Genomic DNA, 27209 nt, shown 5'->3' with positions numbered 1-27209 from the left:
AGATTTAAGTGCTCTATTTAAATTTTTTTAACCTTTTTTTTTTTTAATAGAAAAAATCAGGCAAAGATATGCAGACCTGCCTGGAGAATTGCACATTATTGAACTTGAAAAGGATAAGAATGGACTTGGACTCAGCCTTGCTGGTAACAAAGACAGATCACGCATGAGCATATTTGTGGTGGGAATTAACCCCGAAGGACCCGCTGCCACAGATGGGAGAATGCGTATTGGAGATGAACTGTTGGAGGTGAGGGGAATATATGCTTTTTTTTTTTCCCCTACTAGGCTCATTTGACTCTTTTAATAAAATCTGCACAGTTACTTTATTATAATGATCACATAAGGGCAAAATCCATCTATATCTATATCTATATCTATATCTATATCTATCTATATATATATATATACACACATACACATATACTTTCTATCTAATATATCCATCCATCTAGGGGCGTATATCCTGAATTTCTTTTCTGGTGAGATGAAGGGGTATAGAGGATATTGTATAGGAAAATGAAGTGAAGGGGAAGAATGTTATAAATTACATTTTCATCAACTCTTTATTATCATTTTCCCAAGTGAGAACAAAAATCATATTGTTGCTTACAGTTGCTGTTTGCTGCTTGAGTAAAAACTAATCTCACAGGGACTTCCCTGGCGGTCCAGTGGTTAAGACTTCATGCTTCCACTGCAGGGAGCACGGGTTCGATCCCTGGTCGGGGAACTGCATGCTGTGTGGCATGACCAAAACAAAACCAAAACAAACAAAAACAAAAAAACTAATCTCACAAAATAATTTTGGGGTCCTTAAGTAAAATCTCATGGAGACACATTAAAAGAATACGGCTTGGGCTTCCCTGGTGGCGCAGTGGTTGAGAATCCACCTGCTGATGCAGGGGACACGGGTTCGTGCCCCGGTCCGGGAAGATCCCACATGCCGCGGAGCGGCTGGGCCCGTGAGCCATGGCCGCTGAGCCTGCGCGTCCGGAGCCTGCGCTCCGCAATGGGAGAGGCCACAACAGTGAGAGGGTCGCGTACCACAAAAAAAAAAAAAAAAAAAGAATACGGCTTGTTTTTAAATATAAATTCCAAAAGGTTCAAAACTAATTTGTGTGTTAATCTAATGTTATTAGTGTTTATCAAAATCCTCTTCAGTTTCTGAATTAACCGTAAGTATGACAAACTTTATGAACTGGTTGTCAAGGATTGGTTAATATCTGTGAAGTTGGTGATGTGGTTAAGGCCACAGGTATAGGAATAAGGTTTCTTATTTAGGAATAGGAGAAAGACAAGAGAAGCTCAGAAGATGACTGATCCTCTGCTACAATAGTCTGAAAAGGTTATCCTCATTTTCTTTTTGTGGTACGCGGGCCTCTCACCGTTGTGGCCTCTCCCATTGTGGAGCACAGGCTCCGGACACACAGGCTCAGCGGCCATGGCTCACGGGCCTAGCTGCTCCGCGGCATGTAGGATCTTCCCGGACCAGGGCACGAACCCGTGTCCCCTGCATCGGCAGGTGGACTCTCAACCACTGCGCCACCAGGGAAGCCCTATCCTCATTTTCTAAGCTTAAAGTCAGGGTTTCTGCTCTGAATTTATCTTAGTTTGATATTTGTTTGCCTGTTCCTCATTCAGCTAACAGTTTTTTGAGTGTCTCTTAGGACTGGACACAAAAAAAGGGATGAATACATCCAGTCCCTTCATTCAAATAGCTCACACTCTCAAGGAAGAAAAGAGACATAAAAAGATTGTCGCTTAACAAAACTGAAAAAAAAATTATAACAACAATCGTAACAAGAGCAATATGTACTTGGTACCAGACATAGCTTTACTGCTGAAGTCACAAAGTAAATGAGGTGTTGGGATTCAATATCTGGCAGTTTGACTTCTTAGCTCTTTGTTAACCAGTGTGCTCTAAGGCCTCTTGGATAAAATGCTCCAACACTTGGACATCTGGGGGAGCTGAATCACAGGAGGTACCGAGTGTCAGACTGCTTACTTAAAATGAGGCCTTTACTAATTTTTCATTTTACAGTTTCCTCTTCAGACTCAGAATAGAATTCATAGTCATCCACAGTGTGACTTGCCTAATAATATCTACAGCTAAAGCTGATCAGACACAACTCTGAGGACACTAGTATCGCCCTCTGTCTTCTAAGCCCCAGTAGTTTCTCTCCATCTAAAACCTGTTTTCACAAAGAAGTCTCTTCTGGAATTACTTTTCTTTGCTTGTTCTTTTGTAATATAGCATCATGAAAGGGACCCACATCGGGTAGTAGCACTGATTAGCATAATCATTATGTAAATAAAAATCAAAGGTGACAGTATGTATTAACCAATATAATTCATTGCTTCACGTTCATTTCCTTTGGCTTATGTTTAGAGATTTCTTCATAAACGAAACTGAAGTGATAGTGGTGGTAATAAGATGAAAGTAAAAGCTAATTTACTGAGTTATTCCTAGCATTTTACCTATGTGCTCGCACATTTGTATTCAGTATTCTTAAGAGCCCTATATGGTATGTACTGTTGTTATCCCCATTTTGTGGATAAGAAAACTGCATAAGTAACTTACAGAAATAAATTACTAAGAACCCAGGCTTGCCAGGCTCCAAGAACCACGCTCTAGCCACTGAAGTATACCACGTTCCCCATGGTGCTTCAGCCAGACTCAATCTGTTTAGATCCATGAGAATCCTGATTTATGATGCCCCAGGCTTTAGGAAATCATGTATATTAAATCATTCTGTTGTATTATATGTACGTAAACACATATTTCCTGTCTCATGTGGTACATGGAAATGTTCCAAAAGCTATACTTTGGAACATAAAGACTCTAGTTCTATTCTCTCTGCGTTATTAAGACTCAAGATGGAATGGCCGATGTGATCCAGACCAACAGGAGAACTGGTATTCTATTTCTCTGTCTGACATTTTATTAGATAGAGGTTAACAGATGAGCTGTGGCTGCACTGAGAGTGTTTTACAGGCCATACAGAAAAGTCCACACTCTGCAGGGCAGTGAGCACTGGACTAGGAAGACCTACTTTATCTTATCCCAGTTCTTTCAGTTATTAGTTGCATTTCAGAAGGGGCTTAAAGTACATGGCACATGGTTGACTGTTAATTAGATCACATTTCCTTCCTTAAAGACAGAAACTTTAGGTATTTGTTTTCTAGGCTAGAGGCTAGAAGAGCTCTCCTGACTGAAAAAGAATATTAACATCTTGCTATATCAGGCCCCTCCTATTCCTTGCTTTGACTTTCTGGATTTGGTCTTTTGTTGCTATTCAGTAACTTTATCTTCGTTCAGAGATGAAAAGAACAAGAAGATTAAATGTGGTAATAAGTTAATCACCACTCTCCACTGAGTCTCTTATTTAAATAAAATAAAATAAAATAAAATATGTTGGAACACAGATTCTAGCATCACAGAACTTTGGCTAGTTAGTTATCTTCTCTAACCCTCAGTTGCCTCCTTTATCAGATGGAAATTTTTCATTTATTCAGCAAGAACTTTACTGTGCATCTGTTGTGTAGGAGGAAGTATGTGAACACAGTGCAATTTTTCATTGGTGAACAAAATCCATGGTCCTGTTCTCATAGAGCTTACAGTCTAGTGATGTATAGCCTCAACCTCAGGGTGTTATGAGAATTAATGAGAAAAGATATGTCAAGTTTTGCCCCAGTATCTGGCACCTGGTAATACCATAATGCATTTCAGCTGATAATATTTGTAAAATAATATTTTCATGTGGATTTGTGTATTTCGGTTCCTTTTAGCTTGTTTATATTAATACACTTGTCTCTGAAAGTATGTTCCAGAGGGAAACCACCTTCTTTTTCTTCAATAGCTCCATGCAGCATCTTGAAAAGCTGAGAGAGTAGAACAATGCACATACTGAATTCTTATGCAGTTATAAGTCATCTTCTCATATGCTTCTGGCTCTAGGTCAGGGATGACAGGGGAAAAACTCATGTGGGAAATATTTTCCTGGTTTCTTTTTAGGGCTGAGAAAAAATTCCAATCATTTCCCTATGCTATGTGGAGAATTTATATAAAGCATAATATCAAATCCAGTGTGCTTTTGAACTGAGAATAAGACATTGATTTAACGATGAGTACCAGGAAAGCTGGAAGCAGTGTTACATTAGCTGTTCTTTGGATAAGCAGTGTATTAGATTGCAGAAGGACACTGCATCACAAAGGAGGCATTTACAATGGGGTTTTAGACTATGCTTACTAGATTTCTGGGCTAGAGCAAACCTTTTGTATTTGCTTACCCATTCACACTCCATTTATTTTTGTCAAATGAGGTAAAGTTATCCATCTGTTCATTATTCTTCCAACTCCACCATTTGCTCATATTGTTTCTCGTAATTGCTTTGTTTTTATTGTTATGTTATTACTTTGCTCACAGCTTCTTTTATTTATAGTTGATCTGACTTCTTTCAGACCCTCAGATGAGGCTAATTTATAGGAAGTAGAAACGAGAATGGTCAAACATACACTGTAGCTTCTCTGAAGTGAGAAACTCTGCATCTCTACTCGAGCCCCATCCGTGACTGATTTTTGGCATGACACCTGCCAGCAGTTTTGTTGCCGTGGGACTGCATCATTACAGTGCTAGAACAGTCCGCGAGTTCTGTCGATTTATGGCTCATGTATAAAAGAAATCTTACATTGAGCTCCCAGAAGACAATGTGATTAAATCTCAGCTTCTTTCCCCTTTACTGTGATGCTGGTGTAGGGGTTCTGAATTAATTTCAAAAGGCATTAGCATATAATTACCACGTAGACTGGAATGAGACTTTCGGTAGATTATTGGCTTTCCCTCAGCAATTAGTCCCAGAAAATACACAGGCCTGGGCATGGTGCTTTCATGTGAATATAGGATTTATTTATAATGTCCCCTACAGTGAAAGTGTGGGGATAGAGAGCTGATCGTGCCCTGTGGGGAATTGGCATGACTTGTCAGGTAACAGAAGCAGCCAGAAGGAACAGTGTGGTGGCACAAGAAGTGCACAGTGGATGGGGCTAGCATGTCTGGCTCCCATACCCTTCAAGACAGAGGAGGAAGTTCATTCCCTTTATAACATTTACCTGCAACATAGTCTAAATTAAATCTTGTTATTTTTGTGTGTGTATAATAGGTTTAAGAACCATTAAAAATAAAAAGTATGAATACTTCCCATATTTGCCAGGGATAAAGACCTAGAACTACAGGTAAACTCAGATCTTTTTGTCTAGTAATACTTATTTTATAAGAGGAAAAGACTGAAACCACAAAAGTTAAATGACTGACCCAGATAGGTGTAGCTGCTTTATGACAAAACTCCTGTCTGAGGGTCCCTACCACCACCCCAGTCCCAAAGGTTGAGCCTTCACTCTCTGCTTGTTGCCAGTGAATTATATTTGGAAGACTTAGATGCGACTTAGAAGTACACTACAGTAGTGAATAAATCACCAGCTCTTAGGCATCCATAGATAAGATTCTAATTTACAGTCAAAAGTTTCTATCATCTTAGATTGGCTCTTTTAGATTACCATACATGGAGGTAATTTTATAAAGTATGCTTCTTAATGAAGTAATTATTTCCTAAGAGACCTTATGGAATAAGATATTCCATTATGGAAACATAAGTTTGAGGAGGAGAAAGAACAGTAAAGGATCTCAAAATTGCAATAAAATTATTTTTCCTATGTTTTATTAACAAAGATAGGTTTATAATAGCTAAAAGTACAAAAATAAATTGAACACATTTTTTATTGTGTCAGTGGTGTCAAAACATATCAAATTTTACATTTTAAATAAATGATTTATTGTATGTCTATTATATCTCAATAAAGCTGCTAAAAATGAGTTGATCAAACCTGACAAAAACTGTAAGCAGGTCCTGAATATGACCTTCCTATATACAAAGCTAAAGTCACCCCATTTTCTGACTCTCAGAATAGTCTCCAGCCTAATTCACAGCTCTGAAAGTCAAAAGAAGAATGTGGTGCTGGCTGAGTGGTCAGCCTCACACAGAAAACTGTCCTGGGACCCCTGATGTGTATACATTTTTCCTTTCTTCCAAGTGCAGTCTCCCTGGTCATTACAGCATTATAACCAATAGCTGTCTGCGTTTTGCTGAATCATCTTCCCTAAGTAATCTATTGTATTACATTCAATTTGAGTTACAAAAAGATGAGATTATTAAAAGAAATCAGGGGTAGGGGAGCTGTATTGGGAATTGAGCTAACATTGAACACTTACTATTTGCTAGGCAGTGCTAAATTCTTTACATGCATTCTCTTTTATAACAAAAGTAGGTGCTATTTTAATACCCATTTTAGAGATAAGGAAACTGAAACATGAGGGACAGAATCAACATGTAGACACTGGCTTTTCTGGCTCTAAAGGCTATGTTCTTGAGTTTAGTTCTGGATTGATAGTGATTCTAGACGATAACCAGTGAATTTCTCATCATTTTGTAGTTTTGGTAGATGTAGATCAATGCAGTTAATCCAATGCCAGTTTAAAATATCTGAGATAGGACTTCCTTGGTGGTGCAGTGGTTAAGACTCCATGCTTCTACTGCAGGGGGTGTGAGTTCGATCTCTGGTTGGGGAACTAAGATCCCACATGCCGTGCAGCGCGGCAAAAAAAAAAAAAAAAGAAAGATAAAATAAATAAATTTTCTATTAAAAACTTAAAAAAAATCTGAGATAGATTCTCACAATGCAATACCCTGTTAGTCTTTTTATCTTTAAATTTAATGCCACTTGGATTCATTAAAAGAAGAATGCAGTCAGTGAAGTTATACACATCTCTTAAGAACCAAAGAAGAAGAAGAATCTTTTATTTTTTTGAGATTGTTCTTGCCCAGTTTGAGAGCTTCTCAATTTAGGAGCTTTCCCCCTCAGTGCCATTATACAGTTAAGATTTTATTTCAGGCTGAAGGAAATATTATGTAAAAGCTTGCTCATATTGTGTGGCCTCATTCTTTTCTGTGTTTCCTGGAGTGAAGTCTTTGAGCTCTCCTCTTGCCATTTCTGTTTGTCTTTGGCTTATCGGGGGAAGAGTTTTGAATTATGTGGTCACACGTCATTATCTTTCTGCTGCTGAAATATTTAGGCTAAAAATCTATATTGTTACTGATCTTTTGGAGGAATGGCAATCAATTAATTTTTATTATTGCAGTCCTCATTAGTGCTCCACAAAAGCTTTGTATGGGATCGCTACAGTGAGCCACATTGTCTTAAAATCATGGAGAGAAAGTGGCATGAAAGAGAAAGTAAAAATGAGGATATTCGAAGGAACTCAATTACTGTGGAAGATTATAAAAAAAATAGGCATAGGAATGTATGCAGGGGAAGAAACGTGCCATTTGGAAGGAATCAGTGGATTTCAGCAGTGCCTCTCAAGACTCTCCTTAGGGCTTCCCTGGTGGCACAGTGGTTGAGAGTCCACCTGCCATTTCAGGGGACGCGGGTTCGTGACCCGGTCCAGGAAGATCCCACATGCCGCGGAGCGGCTGGGCCCGTGAGCCATGGCCGCTGAGCCCGCGCGTCTGGAGCTTGTGCTCCGCAACGGGAGAGGCCACAACAGTGAGAGGTTCAAGACTCTCCTTAATGCAGTTTTCCCTCGGACCCTTACATGACGTATTGGGATAGTTGTTCAGGCCTCTGGTTTCTCCTTTTTCCAATTTCTTGCCCACTCCCTTCCAGCCCCACTCATTGTCATACTGAAATGCAGCCTGGAAAGACATGCTCTTCGGTTATGGAGGAGTGTTTCCTTATGTCAGCCTCATCATGTAATTTATTTCTATATTTTGCTTTATTTGCACAATAGAAATTTCTTACAGTCACCATGCAATCTTAAGACACAAAGCCTGAAAGAAAAGTGTTAATGAAATTCTTATTCCAAGTTTGACTTACTAACAGTATCAAACACCTGCTTGAACTCATCACAAACATGGGTCCTGTATGTGTGTTTTAATTATAGTTTTTAAGAGATAGGCCTAAAATCAGTAATCCAACCTGAAAAGCAGGTGTTCCACCCAAAGCAGTAAGCATATGCCAATTTCTCATTAAGTCAGGAAAAATTATGCATTACATGTCAATCCCAGACCATACATCAGTTTCCTAAAATGCAACTAAGACACAGTAAAGATATTGTATGTAGGTAACACATAATTATGTTAGGATGTAAAGTGTCTAGTATTGCTTTAGAATCACAAAATAATATGATGCTAACACACAGTTGCTTTGTATGCAGTAACATGGCTTCTGTTAGCTCTGCCAGCATCTTAGCTGTTCATCCTCCTTGTCGACACTGAGTTTGTGGTTCAAAATATCTTCCTGTGATTCTGTACTTGAAATACAGCTCTGACCTTTTCCCTCACAATGTTTAAAATCTTTTGCTTTGTATTGGGAGTATAGATATAAATTTTTCCTTTATAAGCATTTATTGAAAAATACTGTATTGAGAGAGATGTAGATTCTATGAAGTTTGAGTATTAAAAATCAAAAGGTATGGGAAAATGTTAACTGGGTAGGTATACCCTTATATGTTTTCTGCCCTTTTAAAAAAGCTTTATTATGGAGTTTTGTGGGGTTTTTTTAATCTACAAAATAAATAGAATAACATAAAGAAATTCTTTTGTATAGCCATCACATTGCTCAACAATTACCAATATTCTGTCATTTGTGTATCACCTGTACCTCCATATACCCACCCCTACTCAGAAAATATTATTATTTTTATAGTCCTGTGCGTGTATGTGTGTTATAATTTACATAAAATGAAATGCACAGATTTTATCTGTACAATTTTGACAACTGTGTACACCTGTATAACCCAAACACCTATCATTTCCATCTCCCCAGAAACTTTTGTAGAGTATCAATTCAAGTCTTCTCCTCATTTTTAATTATTTGTCTTTTTATAATTGAATTGAATGTAGGAGTTCTTTACATATTCTGGAATATATTCTGGATACTAGTTCTTTATCAGATATATGGTTTATGGATCTTTTCTCAATCTGTGGCTTCCCTACTTGTATTCTTAATGGTATCTTTATATGTATAGAAGTTCTTAGTTTTGATAAAATCTTTATTCATTTTTTTCTTTTATAGTTGTTGTCTTAGCTAAGAATCTTTGCCATCCTTCAGGTTGCAACACTATTGTCCTATATAAGCTTTATAATGTTAGCTTTTATATTTAGTTCTATGATTCATCTTGAGTTACTCTGTGTATGTGGTGTGAGATAGGGGGTGGGGCTTATTTTTTCCCCAGCTGAATATCCAGTTGTTCCGGCACCATTTGTGAAAGACTTTTCTTTCCCATTGAATTCTTTTGCACCTTTGTCAAGAATCAGATGACCATATAACTATACGTCTATTTGCAGGCTCTCAGTTCTCTTCTATTAATCTGGTTATCATTTATGCCATTACTGCATTGCCTTGATTAAAATGTATCTTTATAGCAAGTCTTTAATTCAGGTTGTGCCAAGTCCTTTGTTCTTTTTTTAAATATTTTATAGTTGATGTAAAATTATGTATAGTCGATTGTAAAATATTACCTAAGTACAGGTGTACAATATAATGATTCACAATTTTAAAGGTTATACTGTATAGTTATTATATAAAGTACTGGCTATATTCACTGTGCTGTGTAATATATATTGGTAGCTTATTTTATTTTATTTTTAATTTTTGGCTGCGTTGGGTCTTCTTTGCTGCATGTGGGCTTTCTCCAGTTGAGGCGAGCAGGGGCTACTCTACGTTGCAGTGCACGGGCTTCTCATTGCTGTGGCTTCTCTTGTTGCAGAGAACAGGCTCCAGGCACGCAGGCTTCAGTAGTTGTGGCACGTAAGCTCTAGGGCGCAGACTCTGTAGTTGTGGCGCACAGGCTTAGTTGCTCTGTGGCATGTGGGATCCTCCCGGGCCAGGGCTCGAACCTGTGTCCCCTGCATTGGCAGGTGGATTCTCAACCACTGTGCCACCAGGGGAGCCAGGTAGCTTATTTTATACGTAATAGTTTGTACCTCTTAATCCCCTATCTCTACATCGCCCCTCCCCCTTTCCCTCTCCCCACTGGTAACCACTAGTTTGTTTTCTATATCTGTGAGTGCACTTCTTCTTTGTTATATTCACTAGTTTGTTGTATCCTTTAGATTCCACGTATAAGTGATATCATGCCGTATTTGTCTCTCTGACTTATTTCACTTAGCATGATACCCTCCACGTCCATCCTTGTTGCTGCAAATGGCAAAATTTCATTCTTTTTATGGTTGAATAGTATTCCATTGTGTATATATACATCTTCTTTTCCATTCATCTGTTGATGGACACTTAGGTTGCTTCCATATCTTTTATTTTATTTTTTTTATTATTTATTATTTTTTTTATGCCCCACCCCGCAAAACCCCCGCTCCTGCCCTGATGCCCCTGCTTGGAAGCCTCCGTCTGTCCAGGCCTCTCCCTCCCTATCTGTCTCTGAACCCTCCCTCAGCATCCAAGTCCAGGTGGAGGCCTGGCTCCCCCAGGCTGCCTTCCCTGCCCACCTCCGGCCCCCAGGGGTCTGGCTTGCTCTCCAAGGGCCCCCTGCCCTCCTGGTCTGAGCATCTCCATCCGGCCTGCTTGACCATCTCATACTCAATGACTGACCCTGGTGCACTGGCTGGGCCCACCCTCCCAGGAAGAGGACCGCAAGGAACTGGCCCCTCCACACAGGCCCTCCTCAGGGCTTTAGCCAGAGCAGCCCTCAGACCTTGAACAGACTCAACCACAGTTGTCTCCATTCTGCTTACAGAAACTCAGTGCTTAGTGACAAAAGGCCTGCAGTCCCAGAGCCCCAAGCCGCGGAGGGGTGGTGCTGGCCTACCTTCCCTACAGCTGCCAGCTGTTCTGCTTCCATATCTTGGCAATTGTAAATAGTGCTACTATGAACATTCGGGTGTATGTGTCTTTTCAGATTAGTATTTTGTTTCTTTCAGGTATATACCCAGGAGTGGAATTGCTAAGTCATATGGTAATTCTATTTTTTAAGTTTTTCGAGAAATCTACATACGATTTTCCATGGTGGCTGCCCCAGTTTACATTCCCACCAACAGTATTTGAGGGTTCCATTTTCTCCACATCCTTGCCAACGTTTGTTATTTGTGTTCTTTTTGATGATAGCCATTCTGGCAGATTTGAGGTGATACTTCACTTTGTTGTTTTCTTTTCAATTATTTATTTATTTAATTTTTTTTTTGAAGTTTAGTTGATTTACAATATTATGCCAATCTCTGCTGTACAGCAGAGTGACTCAGTTTTACACATAGGTGCATTCTTTTTTAAATATTCCTTTCCATTATGGTTTATCCCAAGAGAATGGATATAGTTCCCTGTGCTGTCCACTAGGACAAATGTTGTTTATCCATTTATTATTCTAAATGTAATAGTTTGCATCTACCAACCCCAAATTCTCAGTCCATCCCTCTCCCTCCCCCACCCCCCTTGGCAACCACAAGTCTGATCTCTATGTTTGTGACTCTGTTTCTGTTTTGTAGATAGGTTCATTTGTTTCCTATTTTAGATTCCACATATAAGTGATATCATATGGTATTTGTCTTTCTGTTTCTGATTTACTTTACTTAGTATGATAATCTCTCGTTGCATCCATGTTGCTGCAAATGGCATTACTTTGTTATTTTTTATGGCTGAGTAGTATTCCACTGTATATATGTGCCACATCTTCTTTATCCATTCATCTGTCAATGGACATTTAGGTTGTTTCCATGTTTTGGCTATTGTGAATAGTTTTGCTATGAACATAGGGGTGCATGTGTCTTTTTGGATTATTTCAATAATTTTGTCCATACTTCACTTTGTTCTTATTCATCAAAATTGATTTTGGCTATTCTAGGTCATTTGAATTTCCATATGAATCTTAGAGCCAACTTGTAAATTTCTATTTAAAATACAAAAAGCCAACTAGAATTTTTATTGAGATTATATTGAATCTATAGTTTAATTTAGGAACACTAGACATCTTAACAATACTGAGTCTTCCAAATTATGAACGTGATATCTCTCCATTTAATTACTTATCTGCAGTGTTGCATAATTTTTGGTGCAGAACCTTTCCATTTTCAGATAAGTGTATTCTTATGTATTTTATATTTTCCAGTTCTCTTATTGCTAGTACTTATATAGAAATACAATTGATTTTCATATATTTGTATATTGACCTTGTATCCTATAATCATGCTTAACTAACTTATTAGTTGTAGTAGTTTTTATTGTTATCTTAGCATTTTCTAGAGGTAAACAATCGTGTCATCTGTGTATAGCGAGTTTTATTTCTTCTTTTTCAATCTTTATGGTCTTTTATTTTTCCTTCTTTCCTTCCTGCCTGCCTTCATTTCTTTCTCTTCTCCTCCCCCATCCCCTCCTCCTCCTTTTCCTTTTTAAATCACAATTTGACATTGTTTTTTTGTCAATTACTTTTTCTGCACCTATTTAACTTATTTGTATATGTTTTAAAATGATATTTAAATATAACACAAAAGGACACTGACTTGTGGGATAGTCAAAACTCTTTACCATAATATTCAAAGTCTTTCAAAAGATATCTTTAACCTACCTTTCCAGCTTCTGCCACTACTTCATCATTCTATAATCCCACTACATTGAACCATTTAAATAAGTTCTCAGTACAGATGGGCATTTCTCTCATTCCATTTTTTTGCCCATGTATTTTATTCAGTATACTCTGGCACTTTAAAGACCTAGCTCAACTGTTTTTGCATAAGCTTACGAAATTATTTTTGTTATTATCCTAAATAAAAATCGCCTGCCAATGCAGGGGACATGGGCTCGAGCCCTGGTCTGGAAAGATCCCACATGCCACGGAGCAACTAAGCCTGTGTGCCACAACTACTGAGCCTGCACTCTAGAGCCCACGAGCTACAACTGTGGAGCCCACGTGCCACAACTACTGAAGCTTGTGCATCTAGAGCCCATGCTCTGCAATGAGAGAAGGCACCACAATGAGAAGCCCGTGTACTGCAACAAAGAGTAGCCCTTGCTCGCCACAGCTAGAGGAATCCATCATGCAGCAACAAAGACCCAACTCAGCCATAAGTAAATAAATAAATAAAATTTTTGAAAAGAAAAAAGAAACCTTTAGATCTGCTATCTCTTCTTAATATAGAGGAGTTTTCTTTTAATGTTTTTTAACTTTAGGTAATTGGCTTGAAATTCAATGGTAAAGATTACAGAATGGAGAAACAGATATTATTAGTTATTGTTTGTTGAAAATGTACTTTTTTTAAAATGAGAAATGGCTTCTAGTACTAGATATATTTTTAAGTAACTCTCTTTCTTGTATAAGTCCCTTAATCTCTCTGATCATCACTTAACTAGAAGGAGAGTCAATGATATCGTTGAGAAACTTTCAAACAATGTTTTGTGATTCTGGGATCTAAATTTTTGCTTCTCAAATTTCAGCATATAATTTAGCCTAAGGTATTTCTTATCTCTATTCTGGGGAACATAAAAGCTGTAAATCCCTTCTCAAAAATTTTGCAAAATAAATCTCTTTAACTATATAAATTGCTCTCAACTGAGGTTGTGTATCAGAATCACGGGACAGTTTCACCTAAATAATAACCCTTCACCCCAGCCTACTAGATGAGAATCTCTGATGTTGAAGGTCTAAGTGTGCTTTTTGTAAGTTACCTAATTGATATATGATATAAATGTAATCAGGAGTCTAGCTGTGAATTTTTGCTCTTCTTATAGAACATTAACAAAAATACCAGGAGCCTCTGTAACCTCACTGTAGAAGATATAACCATTTGCTCCTCAGTTCAGATTCTGTACCAGCTGCATGAAATAAAATGGTGTACTCAGTAATGGAACTAGCAATTTCGACAACCAATTCAAGTAGCATTGAATGTGTCCTTGAATCTGCAGAGGACAAGGGAGAGATCCCTACATGGTCCATAGTACTTCCTGCCCTTCATTTTGAGTCTCTGTCTCCATCCATTTACTCTTAATGCCAAGAGAAGCAGGACTGATCTAGACATAGGGGTTGTGGCTGGAAAAATGAGGGAAGGAGAGTAGGATGATTTCTCAGCTGAAGGCTCAAAATTTTGCACAATATTTAAATATAATTTAAAATTATTTTGACTAAATTTTATTGCCCATCCTTGTTTCTATGAGTCAAAAGTATTAGGTTAGCAAATATTAAAAAATAGAAAAAATTCTAATGGATTCCCTAACACACTGAGTTGTTATAAATGTGTTGCTTCTTATTGTTGTTTTTCTCTTTTTAAACTTAGAGAAACTTAACTCTTTTACATGTTTTTAAAGTAACTTGTAATCATAAAAAATTGTAATTGTACAGGTAAAAGTAATAATCTTCCCTCTTTCTCCTCTGTAATACTACTCCTCCAGAAGAAACCACTGTCATTTTACCATCCTTCCTACTGGTCTTATGCACGGTCATACACATTTGTGCAAATATAGATTTTATAGTTAGTAACCACAAATAGAATCATATTGTACATACCTTTTTAAATGAATGATGTATCATTTTCCATATCAGTACAAATAATACTATAACATACTGGTGTATATGTCTTTATGCAATTCCTGTGGAATAAATATATCAAATCATCTTTCTTTAGTGTTATACAAATTTTCCACCCCACTACCAGTATGTAAGAGAGTATTTCCCACCCCCCAAATCTGGCAAAACGTTGAATATAATCAGACCTTAGCCAACCTGCCAGGTGCAGTTTTTTTCCTTGAAAAAATTCCTCACACATATATCATACATATACACATAAGGAAGTGACTGAGAAGATAGTCCTATACTCTGACGAGGCAGAGTTTTTTTTTTTTTTTTTTTTTTGCTGTATGTGGGCCTCTCCCATTGCGGAGCACAGCCTCCGGACGCGCAGGCTCAGCGGCCGTGGCTCACGGGCCCAGCCGCTCCGCGGCACGTGGGATCTTCCCAGACCGGGGCATGAACCCGTGTCCCCTGCATCGGCAGACGGACTCTCAACCACTGCGCCACCAGGGAAGCCCAAGGCAGAGTTTTTAAAGTTGACACTTGAACTGGATTTTTCTAGGCCTTCACCACTGTACAGAGTTTGGAATGAGAATTGGGTGCTGGGAATTATTTTGGACAAGGAGGGAGGTGGTTGGGGATGCCATATGGATGATTAAGATGAGTATTAAGTAAAGTAGCAGGAGTCCCATGGCATCAAGTTCAATATACATTTCACTCATACCAAAGGCTGCATCCTTACTGGAAAGAGGCTTTGGGATCGGAAGACTTGAGTTTGGATTCTGAACTCTGCCACTACCTCACCTAGAACCCTTGCACTAGTTACTGAGCTTGTGAATCTCAGTGTCCTCGTTAAAAAAGTACAGGAGCACCTATCTTGCCTACCTATCACACTCAGTGTGGCAGTGCTGGACTCTTTATGAGGTATGCTTCAAAAGCGATAAAATGTGTATGATGGAATCCTGCCTCTACAGAACTGATTCGCTGATGAGATTTGTGTTTAAAAAATGAAAAAAAAAAAAGAGAAACTGTGGCTTGAAGGAGGAGAGTTTGGGACTTTGATAAGGTCCTTTGATTACTGATTTTGTGGCTGTCTGTAGACGCAGCAAGAAAAATGTTTTAAAGTCAAGAGAAAATAATTCTAGTAGAGGGAATTGGCGTAGAGTGCTAATCAGATCATTTGTTTAAAGGAGCAACTATTAATCTGGGTCTTACTAGTCTGGGGGAAGTCTTGACTCCTAGTATGTATCTATGTTCTTAGAAGAGGAATTCCAGGTCACTATTCACCTGAGATCCTATTTACTTATTTGAGTAACAATACCATTAATAGAGGTAGGCTGTAATGCCTCAGCCTCCTAGGAAAACATGATTCCTCTGCAATATTAATGAGCTGTTCAGAGGTAGATTATACTTATGACTCCATTCACTTATTCCTTTCTATTCCCTGCATGTAATAGGAAACTGTTCACAGACACCCTTTTTCATTTGGTCAAGTGAACCAACCTATAGCAGTTGGGGCTGTTTCCACAGAAACACTAAGAATCACAGCAACACAAAAACATATTTCTCTGCTCACTTCCTTGAAGCTGATATTTTTCAGTAGTGTCAGGGTTTAGAATTCAGAGGAATATCTTACTATTTTCCTAATATATCAAATTTGGAGAGATGTGGGCTGCACACTATTATTTTGCCTTCAGAAGGTATTTCAGTTTAATTCGTTTTGTTTGAGAGAAAATAAATCTCTCATGCTTAAGCCTTGTAAATTAATGTATTTCTTTGGGAACATTGTATTTCACAAGAAATAAATGAAGTTGCAGAAGACCTTATTTCAACACTGTGTTTGTTAAATTTAGTTCTTAAAACCTGCTCTTTTGCCCAACTATTAAGTTATTAGAGGTTGAAGTATATTATTTTGTCTTTTGAGAAAAAAATTAATGTGAAAATTTATCCAGAAATACTTTTGTGTTATAGTGAAATTTTGTTTTCATGTGAGTTTCAGTCATCTTCCCTGTTCCATCTCTGCCTTGGTGCCTGTTTGTTCCCTTCAGTTTTCTCATGTACAGAACTGAAGGCAGTGGTTTGGAAAGTGAGGGTTGTTTTTCATGGGGGCTGGTACCCAAGATTTTTGGAAAGGGAAAATATTCTACAAACTCTTCTTTGAACAGGATCTGGGTATCTTTATTCTTTTAGTCTATACTCTGCCCCCCAAAGCTATACCTGTGGTTCCTAGGAAGAGACCTGCAGTTTCTGACCTACATATCATTTTTTAAAAAAATTTATTTTATTTTTTTATACAGCACGTTCTTATTAGTTACCCATTTTATACATATTAGTGTATACATGTCAATCCTAATCTCCCAATTCATCACAAACACACACACACACACACACACACACACACACACACCCGCCCCCCCTGCCACTTTCCCCCCTTGGTGTCCATACGTTTGTTCTCTACATCTGTTTCTCAATTTCTGACCTGCAAACTGGTTCATCCGTACTATTTTTCTAGGTTCCACATATATGCGTTAATATACGATATTTGTTTTTCTCTTTCTGACTTACTTCACTCTGTATGACAGTCTCTAGATCCATCCACATCTCTACAAATGACTCAATTTCATTCCTTTTAGGGCTGAGTAATATTCCATTATATATATGTACCACATCTTCTTTATCCACTCATCTCTCGATGGGCATTTAGGTTGCTTCCATGACCTGGCTATTGTAAATAGTGCTGCAATGAACATTGGGGTGCATGTGTCTTTTTGAATTATGGTTTTCTCTGGGTATATGCCCAGTAGTGGGATTGCTGGGTCATATGGTAGTTCTATGTTTAGTTTTTTAAGGAACCTCCATACTGTTCTCCATAGTGGCTGTATCAATTTACATTCCCACCAACAGTGCAAGAGGGTTCCCTTTTCTCCACACCCTCTCCAGCATTTGTTGTTTGTAGATTTTCTGATGATGCCCATTCTAACTGGTGTGAGGTGATATCTCATTGTAGTTTTGATTTGCATTTCTCTAATAATTAGTGACATTGAGCAGCTTTTCATGTGCTTCTTGGCCATCTGTATGTCTTCTTTGGAGAAATGTCTATTTTGGTCTTCTGCCCATTTTTGGATTGGGTTGTTTGTTTTTTTAATATTGAGCTGCATGAGCTGTTTATATATTTTGGAGATTACTCCTTTGTCCATTGGTTTGTGTGCAAATATTTTCTCCCATTCTGAGGGTTGTCTTTTCATCTTGTTTATGGTTTCCTTTGCTGTGCCAAACCTTTGAAGTTTCATTAGGAACCATTTGTTTATTTTTGTTTTTATTTCCATTACTCTAGGAGGTGGATCAAAAAGATCTTGCTGTCATTTGTGGCAAAGAGTGTTCTTCCTATGTTTTCCTCTAAGAGTTTTATGGTGTCCATCTTACATTTAGGTCTCTAATTCATTTTGAGTTTATTTTCATGTATGGTGTTAGGGAGTGTTCTAATTCCATTCTTTTACATGTAGCTGTACAGTTTTCCCAGCACCACTTATTGAAGCGACTGTCTTTTCTCCATTGTATATTCTTGCCTCCTTTGTCATGGATGAGTTGACCATAGGTGTGCGGGTTTATCTCTGGGCTTTCTATACTGTTCCATTGATCTATATTTCTGTTTTTGTGCCAGTACCATATTGTCTTGATTACTGTAGCTTTGTAGTATAGTCTGAAGTCAGGGAGTCTGATTCCTCCAGCTCCATTTTTTCCCCTCAAGACCACTTTGGCTATTCGGGGTCTTTTGTGTCTCCATACAAATTTTAAGATTTTTTTGTTCTAGTTCTGTAAAAAATGCCATTGGTAATTTGATAGGGATTGCATTGAATGTATAGATTGCTTTGGGTAGTATAGTCATTTTCACAGTATTGTTTCTTCCAATCCAAGAACATGGTATATCTCTCCATCTGTTGGTATCATCTTTAATTTCTTTCATCAGTGTCTTATAGTTTTCTGCATACAGGTCTTTTGTCTCCCTAGGTAGGTTTATTCCTAGGTATTTTATTCTTTTTGTTGCAGTGGTAAATGGGAGTGTTTCCTTAATTTCTCTTTCAGATTTTTCATCATTAGTGTATAGGAATGCAAGAGATTTCTGTGCATTAATTTTGGATCCTGCTACTTTACCAAATTCATTGATTAGCTCTACTAGTTTTCTGGTGACATCTTTAGGATTCTCTATGTATAGTATCATGCCATCTGCAAACAGTGACGGTTTTACTTCTTTTCCAGTTTGTATTCCTTATATTTCGTTTTCTTCTCTGATTGCTGTGGTGAGGACTTCCAAAACTATGTTGAATAATAGTGGTGAGAGTGGACACCCTTGTCTTGTTCCTGATCTTAGAGGAAATGGTTTCAGTTTTTCACCATTGAGAATGATGTTTCCTGTGGGTTTGTCACATGTGGCCTTTATTATGTTGAGGTAGGTCCCCTCTATGCCCACTTTCTGGAGAGTTTTTATCATAAATGAGTGTTGAATTTTGTCAAAAGCTTTTTCTGCCTCTATTGAGATGATCATATGGTTTTTCTTCTTCAGTTTGTTAATATGGTGTGTCACATTGATTGGTTTGCATATATTGAAGAATCCCTGCATCCCTGGAATAAATCCCACTTGATCATGGTGTATGATCCTTTTAATGTGTTATTGGATTCTTTTTGCTAGTATTTTGTTGAGGATTTTTGCATCTATATCCATCTGTGATATTGGTATGTAATTTTCTATTTTTGTAGTATCTTTGTCTGGTTTTGTTATCAGGGTGATGGTGGCCTTATAGAATGAGTTTGGGGGTTTTCCTTCCTCTGCAATTTTTTGGAAGAGTTTGAGAAAGATGGATGTTAACTGTTCTCAAAATGTTTCATAGAATTCACCTGTGAAGCTACCTGGTCCTGGACTTTTGTTTGTTGGAAGATTTTTAATCACAGTTTCAATTTCATTACTTGTGATTGGTCTGTTCATATTTTCTATTTTTTCCTGGTTCTGTTTTGGAAGGTTATACATTTCTAAGAATTTGTCCATTTCTTCCAGGTTGTCCATTTTATTGGCATAGAGTTGCTTGTAGTAGTCTTAGGATGCTTTGTATTTCTGTGGTGTCTGTTGTAACTTCTCCTTTATCATTTCTAATTTTATTGATTTGAGTATTCTCCCCCTTTTTCTTGATGAGTTTGGCTAATGGTTTACCAATTTTGTTTATCTTCTCAAAGAACCAGCTTTTAGTTTTATTGATCTTTGCTATTGTTTTCTTTGTTTCTATTTCATTTATTTCTGCTCTGATCTTTATGATTTCTTTCCTTCTGCTAACTTAGGTTTTTGTTTGTTCTTCTTTCTCTAGTTCCTTTAGGTGTAAGGTTAGATTGTTTACTTGAGATTTTTCTTGTTTCTTGAGGTAGGCTTGTATAGTTCTAAACTTCCCTCTTAGAGCTGCTTTCGCTGCATCCCATAGGTTTTAGATCACCATATTTTCATTGTCATTTGCCTCTAGGTATTTTTTGATTTCCTCTCTGTTTTCTTCCATGATCTCTTGGTTATTTAGTAATGTATTGTTTACCTTCCATGTGTTTGTGTTTTTTACTTTTTTTCCCCTGTGGTTGATTTCTAATCTCATAGCATTGTGGTCAGAAAAGATGCCTTGATACGATTTCAATTTTCTTAAATTTACTGAGGCTTGATTTGTGACCCAAAATGTCATCTATCCTGCAGAATGTTCTGTGCGCACTTGAGAAGAAAGTGTAATCTGCTGTTTTTGGATGGAATGTCCTATAAATATCAATTAAATCTATCTGGTCTATTGTGTCATTTAAAGATTCTGTTTCCTTAGTAATTTTCTGTTTGGATGATCTGTCCATTGGTGTAAGTGAGGTGTTACAGTCCCCCACTGTCATTGTGTTACTGTCGATTTCCTCTTTTAGAGCTGTTAGCAGCTGCCTTATGTATTGAGGTGCTCCTATGTTGGGTGCATATATCTTTATAATTGTTATATCTTCTTCTTGGATTGATCCCTTGATCATTATGTAGTGTCCTTCCTTGTCTCTTGTAACATTGTTTATTTTAATGTGTATTTTATCTGGTATGAGTATTGCTACTCCAGCTTTCTTTTGATTTCCATTTGCATGGAATATCTTTTTCCATCCCCTCACTTTCAGTCTGTATGTGTCCCTGGGTCTGAAGTGGGTCTCCTGTAGACAGCATATATATGGGTCTTATTTTTGTATCCATTCAGTGAGCCTGTGTCTTTTGGTTGGAGCATTTAATCCTTTCACTTTTAAGGTAATTATCAATATGTATATTCCTGTTACCGTTTTCTTAATTGTTTTGGGTTTGTTTTTGTAGGTCATTTTCTTCTCTTGTGTTTCCCACTTAGAGAAGTTCCTTTAGCATTCATTGTAAAGCTGGTTTGGTGGTGCTGAATTCTCTCAGCTTTCGCTTGTCTGTAAAGCTTTTGATTTCTCCATCGAATCTGAATGAGATCCTTGCCGTGTAGAGTAATCTTGGTTGTAGGTTCTTCCCTTTCATCACTTTAAATATGTCATGCCACTCCCTTCTGGCTTGTAGAGTTTCTGCTGAGAAATCAGCTGTTAACCTTATGGGAGTTCCCTTGTATGTTACTTGTTTTTCCCTTGCTGCTTTCAATAATTTTTCTTTGTCTTTAATTTTTGCCAATTTGATTACTGTGTGTCTCAGCGTGTTTCTTCTTGGGTTTATCGTGTATGGGACTCTCTACGCTTCCTGGACTTGGGTGGCTATTTCCTTTCCCATGTTAGGGAAGTTTTCAATATTTTCTTGGGTCCTTTCTCTCTCTTTTCTCCTTCTGGGAGTACTATATTGCAAATGTTTTTGCATTTAATGTTGTCCGAGAGGTCTCTTAGGCTGTCTCCATTTCTTTTCATTCTTTTTTCTTTACTCTGTTCTGCAGCAGTGAATTCCACCATTCTGTCTTCCAGGCCATTTATCCGTCCTTCTGCCTCAGTTATTCTGCTATTGATTCCTTCTAGTGTAGTTTTCATTTCAGTTATTGTATTGTTCATCTCTGTTTGTTTGTTCTTTAATTCTTCTAGGTCTTTGTTAAACATTTTTTGCATCTTCTTGATCTTTGTCTCCATTCTTTTTCTGAGGTCCTGGATCATCTTCACTATAGTTATTCTGAATTCTTTTTCTGGAAGGTTGCCTATTTCCGCTTCATTTAGTTGTTTTTCTGGGGTTTTATCTTGTTCCTTCATCTGGTACATAGCCCTCTGCCTTTTCATCTTGTCTGTCCTTCTGTGAATGTGGTTTTTGTTCCATGGGCTGCAGGATTGTAGTTCTCCTTGGTTCTGCTGTCTGACCTCTGGTGGATGAGGCTATCTAAGAGTCTTGTACTAATTTCTTGATGGGAGGGACTGGTGGTGGGTAGAGCTGGCTGTTGCTCTGTACATATCTTTTCATATATGAAAATAACTTTTCCCCAGTCCTGGTGCCCTTCCTGCCACTCAGTTAACTCTCTGCCTGCTAAGCTTCTGTCTATTCCACAAGACCCACCCATGCATCTCCAAGAAGAGGTGATCACCTCTTGCTTTATGCCTACATCCATCATACAGCAGTGCAGTTATTTGTTTCCAAGACTGTGTCACTTATTAGAGTTCCAGGTGCTTGAGTGCGGGAACCAAATCTGACTAAATAAAAGTAATACCAGTAAAGTGACTTTCAGAGAATGGGTATCTGGAACATAGTTGGTGCTCAATACATGGCAGCTGTGGTGATGATGGTAATGAAAATTCCTGTTTCCTCATCAGTTGCACAATGACTGCTGAATAAGTGAATAAATTGATAGATGTAACACATAGCTATTATACTTTTATTGGACTATTTCTTTGTCTGGGGATTCTATTTTGTGAAGCCCTGTTAATTGGATTTAAAATTGCATAGGATTAAAAATAAATTACTTACCCTATGGCTTTCCCCCTACATCCCCATATCCTTAATAATGGTTTCTAATTATTAATAGGACAGGCTTTTGAACTTAAAACAGATTTGGTTATAAATACTGGCTCTAAATATATTGGTCAAATTCCTTAAACTCATTAATCCCCAATTTCTCCATCTGTATAATGAGGTAATAATGCATTCCTCTACTGATTTGTGTTAAATAATGTATTTAAGGCATATGTGTATGTTTGTGTGTAGTGTATATGCCTTGTATGTTGTGAGCATTTATAAATGGTATTGTTACAAAGTAGTTTATAAAATATCAGTATAAAAAAACAAACTGGAAATCACCTTAAATCCCACCAAAGATACCATCATTGTTGATATTTAGTAGAGATACGCATAGAGCTTTCTTTAGACTCAGAAACTTTTACATAAATGAAAACAATGTGATGAATAGATTACATAGTATTTTGTCACTTACTTTTTCCACTCAATAATATCATCTTTTTATGGCAATGGATTTAGATCTATATCATGCTCCTTCACCTTTTAATGGCACAGTTTTCCATTTATCGATGTATGAAGACAACTATAATAAACCTTTTGTTGATGAATGTATAGTGTTTTCTATTTTTTTCCATTATAAGTTATAGCCACAATAGGCGTTTTGACACCTTGATTTTTAATCTTTTTAGGATAAATTCTTAGAAGTGGAATTGTAATTAAATTTTGTTTTTTTGGTTGTGTTGGGTCTTTGTTGCTGCTCGTGAGCTTTCTCTAGTTGTGGTGAGTGGGGTCTACTCTTCATTGAGGTGCGCGGGCTTCTCATTGTGGCTTCTCATTGTGGTGGCTTCTCTTGTTGTGGAGCACAGGCTCTAGGGGCATGGGCTCAGTAGTTGTGGGTCGCAGGCTCTAGAGCGCAGGCTCAGTAGTTGTGGCGCATGGGCTTAGTTGCTCCATGGCATGTGGGAGCTTCCCAGACCAGGGCTCGAACCCATGTCCCCTGCATTGGCAGGAGGATTCTTAACCACTGCACCACCAGGGAAGTCCTTGGAATTGTTAGATTAAAAATTAAACTGTAAGAAGATCCATCAAGTTATAAACACTTGTGATTTGTTTTTTTTTTTTTTTTTTTTTTTTTTTGCGGTATGCGGGCCTCTCACTGTTGTGGCCTCTCCCGTTGCGGAGCACAGGCTCCAGACGCACAGGCTCAGCGGCCATAGCTCACAGGCTTAGTTGCTCCGCGGCATGTGGGATCTTCCCGGACCAGGGCACGAACCCGTGTCTCCTGCATCGGCAGGCGGATTCTCAACCACTGCGCCACCAGGGAAGCCCTTGATTTGTTTTTTTTTTCCTCTACATGTGTGTTATAGTCAGTAAGAGAGTTCATTTAAGAAAAAAGTTAACCTGTAGATTCTAATGTCTTGAAATGGAAAAGTTTAGAATATATTTAAAAGTGAATTAGGGAGGACTCTCAGGTTTCATCAGCAATTTCAATTACCTGAATTCTAACTCAATTTTTTAATAATAATTTATTACTATTCATAATAAATCATCCTATTTAATAAAAGCATGGGCAAAGGGTGTGTTTTTGAGCATAATATATTTTAACATATTCAAACCTCAGGCAAATCTGTTGCTTGAACTAAATTTTAATTTTTGTATAATTAATATTTCTAATCCAAGCTTAAGTTAATTAACTTTTACTTCCAAATTGGTACATTTTTGAGTAGATTTAATTGAGCTGCTCTCCAGCATAAATTTATATTCATGTTCAGTTGAACTATGGAAAATTAAGAGTAGTTGAAAAACTACCTCTTCATGATATTTTTGAATAATTAATTTTATTGAAACAAATCTCATTAAGGACTTCTAAAGTGAAAGTTTATGTAGTATAACAAAAGGATTTATATGTTTACTTTTGCTGAATCGTTGCTGAATTAACCTAATTCTACTTCTTCTACAAACTATAAAATATTGCAATTAAGTATTCCATCTCTGCTACCTGAATATAGAGGGTTTACCTCAAATCAGTGTTTTTTGTTTTTTGTTCCCCCCCTGCCCTGAGTAGCAGAAACCAACCCTTGAGGGGAAATATGGATCAAAATGAAAACCCATTATAATATGACGTAAGTTTTCCAAATACAGATGTTTCTTATTTGGAGCTATTGTCTTCAGTATGTAGAACTGCTATAAGTTGCTCCTGAATGACATTTCATTCAGTTGGAAATTCAGAACTTAGGAAAAGATGAGCTAACTTACCCATGATAAAATATTAGTGTCATTCAGGACCAGGGATCATAGAGCTGAGATAGAAGTTACTGACCTTGTGGAGGATTTCAGAAAGGCCTTTTTTTGGTCAGTAATCAGAAGAGGAAGCCAAACACAGATAAGAAAACCAGAATTGTAGATCAAGAGTATAAAAAGTTCCTTCGTACAGAAAGTATATAAAGTATATAAAGCTCCTTTAAACCCCCCAAAAAGAGAGAATCTTTATGGTCCCAGTCTGTGTCATATGTCCTCCAGCTTCAGCCAGGAGTGGCACGACAAACAATACTAACTTGGCTGTCAACCATTATGGATGGCGTTTGTGATGGGAAGGTTGGAAGGACCATCCCTGGTAAAGGAAGTGGTTGTGTGCTAGCAGCAATCCCCAAAGTCTCTACTACATCCTTTCTCATTTAGCAATATGGAAATCAAGATGGAGTATCATAAAATACACTTCCCATAGTCATGGCTGAACGTGGGTAAAGATATTATTTGTCACCCAACCTGGGTTACTTTTGAGAGGGAGCACTATAAATAATGGGAACAACATGCATAAACTGGACTGTCCCAGACTTAGAGTATATGGTTACCCTTTAATGGAAGAGTTGTACATCTCAGATTTTTTTTTTTTTTTTTTTTTTTGCGGTACGTGGGCCTCTCACTGTTGTGGCCTCTCCCGTTGCAGAGCACAGGCTCCAGACGCACAGGCTCAGCGGCCATGGCTCATGGGACCAGCCGCTCTGTGGCATGTGGGATCTTCCCAGACTGTGGCATGAACCCGTGTGCCCTGCATCGGCAGGCGGACTCTCAACCACTGCACCACCAGGGAAGCCACCATCTCAGATTTTAAGATAATAAATTGACTATTTGGGGAGGAGTTGGAATAACAAGTCAGGACTAAGGATAGTTCTTCCTGCAATTATTAGATAGTATCAAAGATAAGGATATATTTAAATAATTTATTATTTTTTCTGTATATCATTGAGTTGCCTTTGAAAGGACAAACTTTGGGCAAGCACTTAGTTTCTCTACTTCTCAGTTTACTGGAAGTAAATGGAAAATAATAATGTGTTTTCCAATCTCTAGATAATCTGAATGATCACATATTCTGAAAGGATGAAATATTTTAACTTTTCCTTTGGCTTGGGTTAGAAAAAAACTTAAAAGTTAGTCAATCTTTGTCTATTTGTATAATGAAAAAAAAGTGAAATAAGTATATATATTGTTGTTCAGGGTGTAGCTTGTTTGCTCAAAAGGGAAGGTGCAGTCTTACAGAACTGCATACTGCATTAGGGATTTCAAAAGCCTAACAGAGCTATCGGGTCTTGCCTCTATGCATTGTGGTAAAATGCTTGATTCTGACTTGTGTATCTCAAAATTCCAGGACCTAAGATGGTAGGTGTCCAGCTCAGAGTTTATTTCATAGACACCTTTACAAAGATGACTTTAGAAATCAGCTGATTTTTATGTGCACCATACGGATGATAATACCTCTAGGTGTGCCTTAGGAAAACAGGGTTTTCAACTAATAGCTAAATCACCTTGGGCAAATTACTCAAGGTCTTGGAGTACCAGTTTCATAATCTGGTGAAAGTACATAACACCTGGTTATTCTGAGATTTAACTGAGATCCTGTGCGTCAAGAGCTTTGCAGAGTGTTTGGCACGGAGAAAGCACTCAGTGGCTGGTAGTTATTATTAATTAGAATTAACCTGAAAAACTTCCAGGAGGTACAAAATGCTTTCTTTCTGTCTATGCTATACTTAGAAGACGTCCTCCATCTGTTGTTTAAACAATAGTGCCCTCAGAAAACAGCACCTTCTCGGAAATAGGAAAAGTGACAGTCTGAAGTTAATTTGCATAAAATGCATCATATTCTTTCTAATTACTTACTGAATTTTCTCTGGAATGGGTTTCCTTAGAGATGAAGAAATATAAAAAATCTGCTTATGTCATTGGAAGCTATATACCTTTCGTTTAAATAGTGAAATTGTTTTGTATACAATAAGATCTAAGAAAACACAAAAGAGATCTTCCTCTCCTGAAACTCAGAGGGCTGCTAATGTGTCATTTCTGAAGCCAGAAAAGAGACTTTGTCTTGGATTATTTTTATCCGGAGATCTGCATTTTTCCTTTTAGATTTAATCCAGTAAAATAAGGTTTCCCTCTATCTTGAGTTTCCTGTTCTGTTCCCAGTTTTCCACTGAGTAGCAGAGTCTCTCTAGAGACCCCTGATCATTGGCAGGGAGCAGCTGCCTTAGCAGTAAATGCCACAGTTGTTGGCACTGGAAAAAACATTGCCAGCAAGCAAGCTGCCTCGCCTTTCTACTGCCAGGGCCTCTGAATATTCAGAAACAGCACCAGGAAAGACTTATAACTTTAGATTTACTCTTAGGTAAATTGAAATTAATGACTTGCTTTCTTCATTTGGGCTATGAATTTTTCTTCTTAGAATA

General features: G+C 37.7%; 1 protein-coding gene across 3 annotated transcripts in view; it reads left to right on the top strand.

Annotated features, from left to right (window-relative positions):
- The window catches only part of PATJ (PATJ crumbs cell polarity complex component), a 353889-nt gene that overhangs the window by 205170 nt on the left and 121510 nt on the right, over nt 1-27209 (top strand). For all 3 annotated transcript variants that reach the window (XM_067006873.1, XM_067006872.1, XM_059083193.2), the window contains exon 28: nt 51-247. In XM_067006873.1, the coding sequence (XP_066862974.1) occupies nt 51-247 (197 nt within the window). The remainder of the gene's footprint in view (nt 1-50; nt 248-27209) is intronic.

The sequence above is a fragment of the Kogia breviceps genome, chromosome 1 (genome assembly GCF_026419965.1).
Source record: "Kogia breviceps isolate mKogBre1 chromosome 1, mKogBre1 haplotype 1, whole genome shotgun sequence".
Lineage (NCBI taxonomy): Eukaryota > Metazoa > Chordata > Mammalia > Artiodactyla > Physeteridae > Kogia > Kogia breviceps.
The sequence above is the reverse complement of the archived record's forward strand: the minus strand, read 5'-3'. Positions and strand labels throughout refer to the sequence as shown.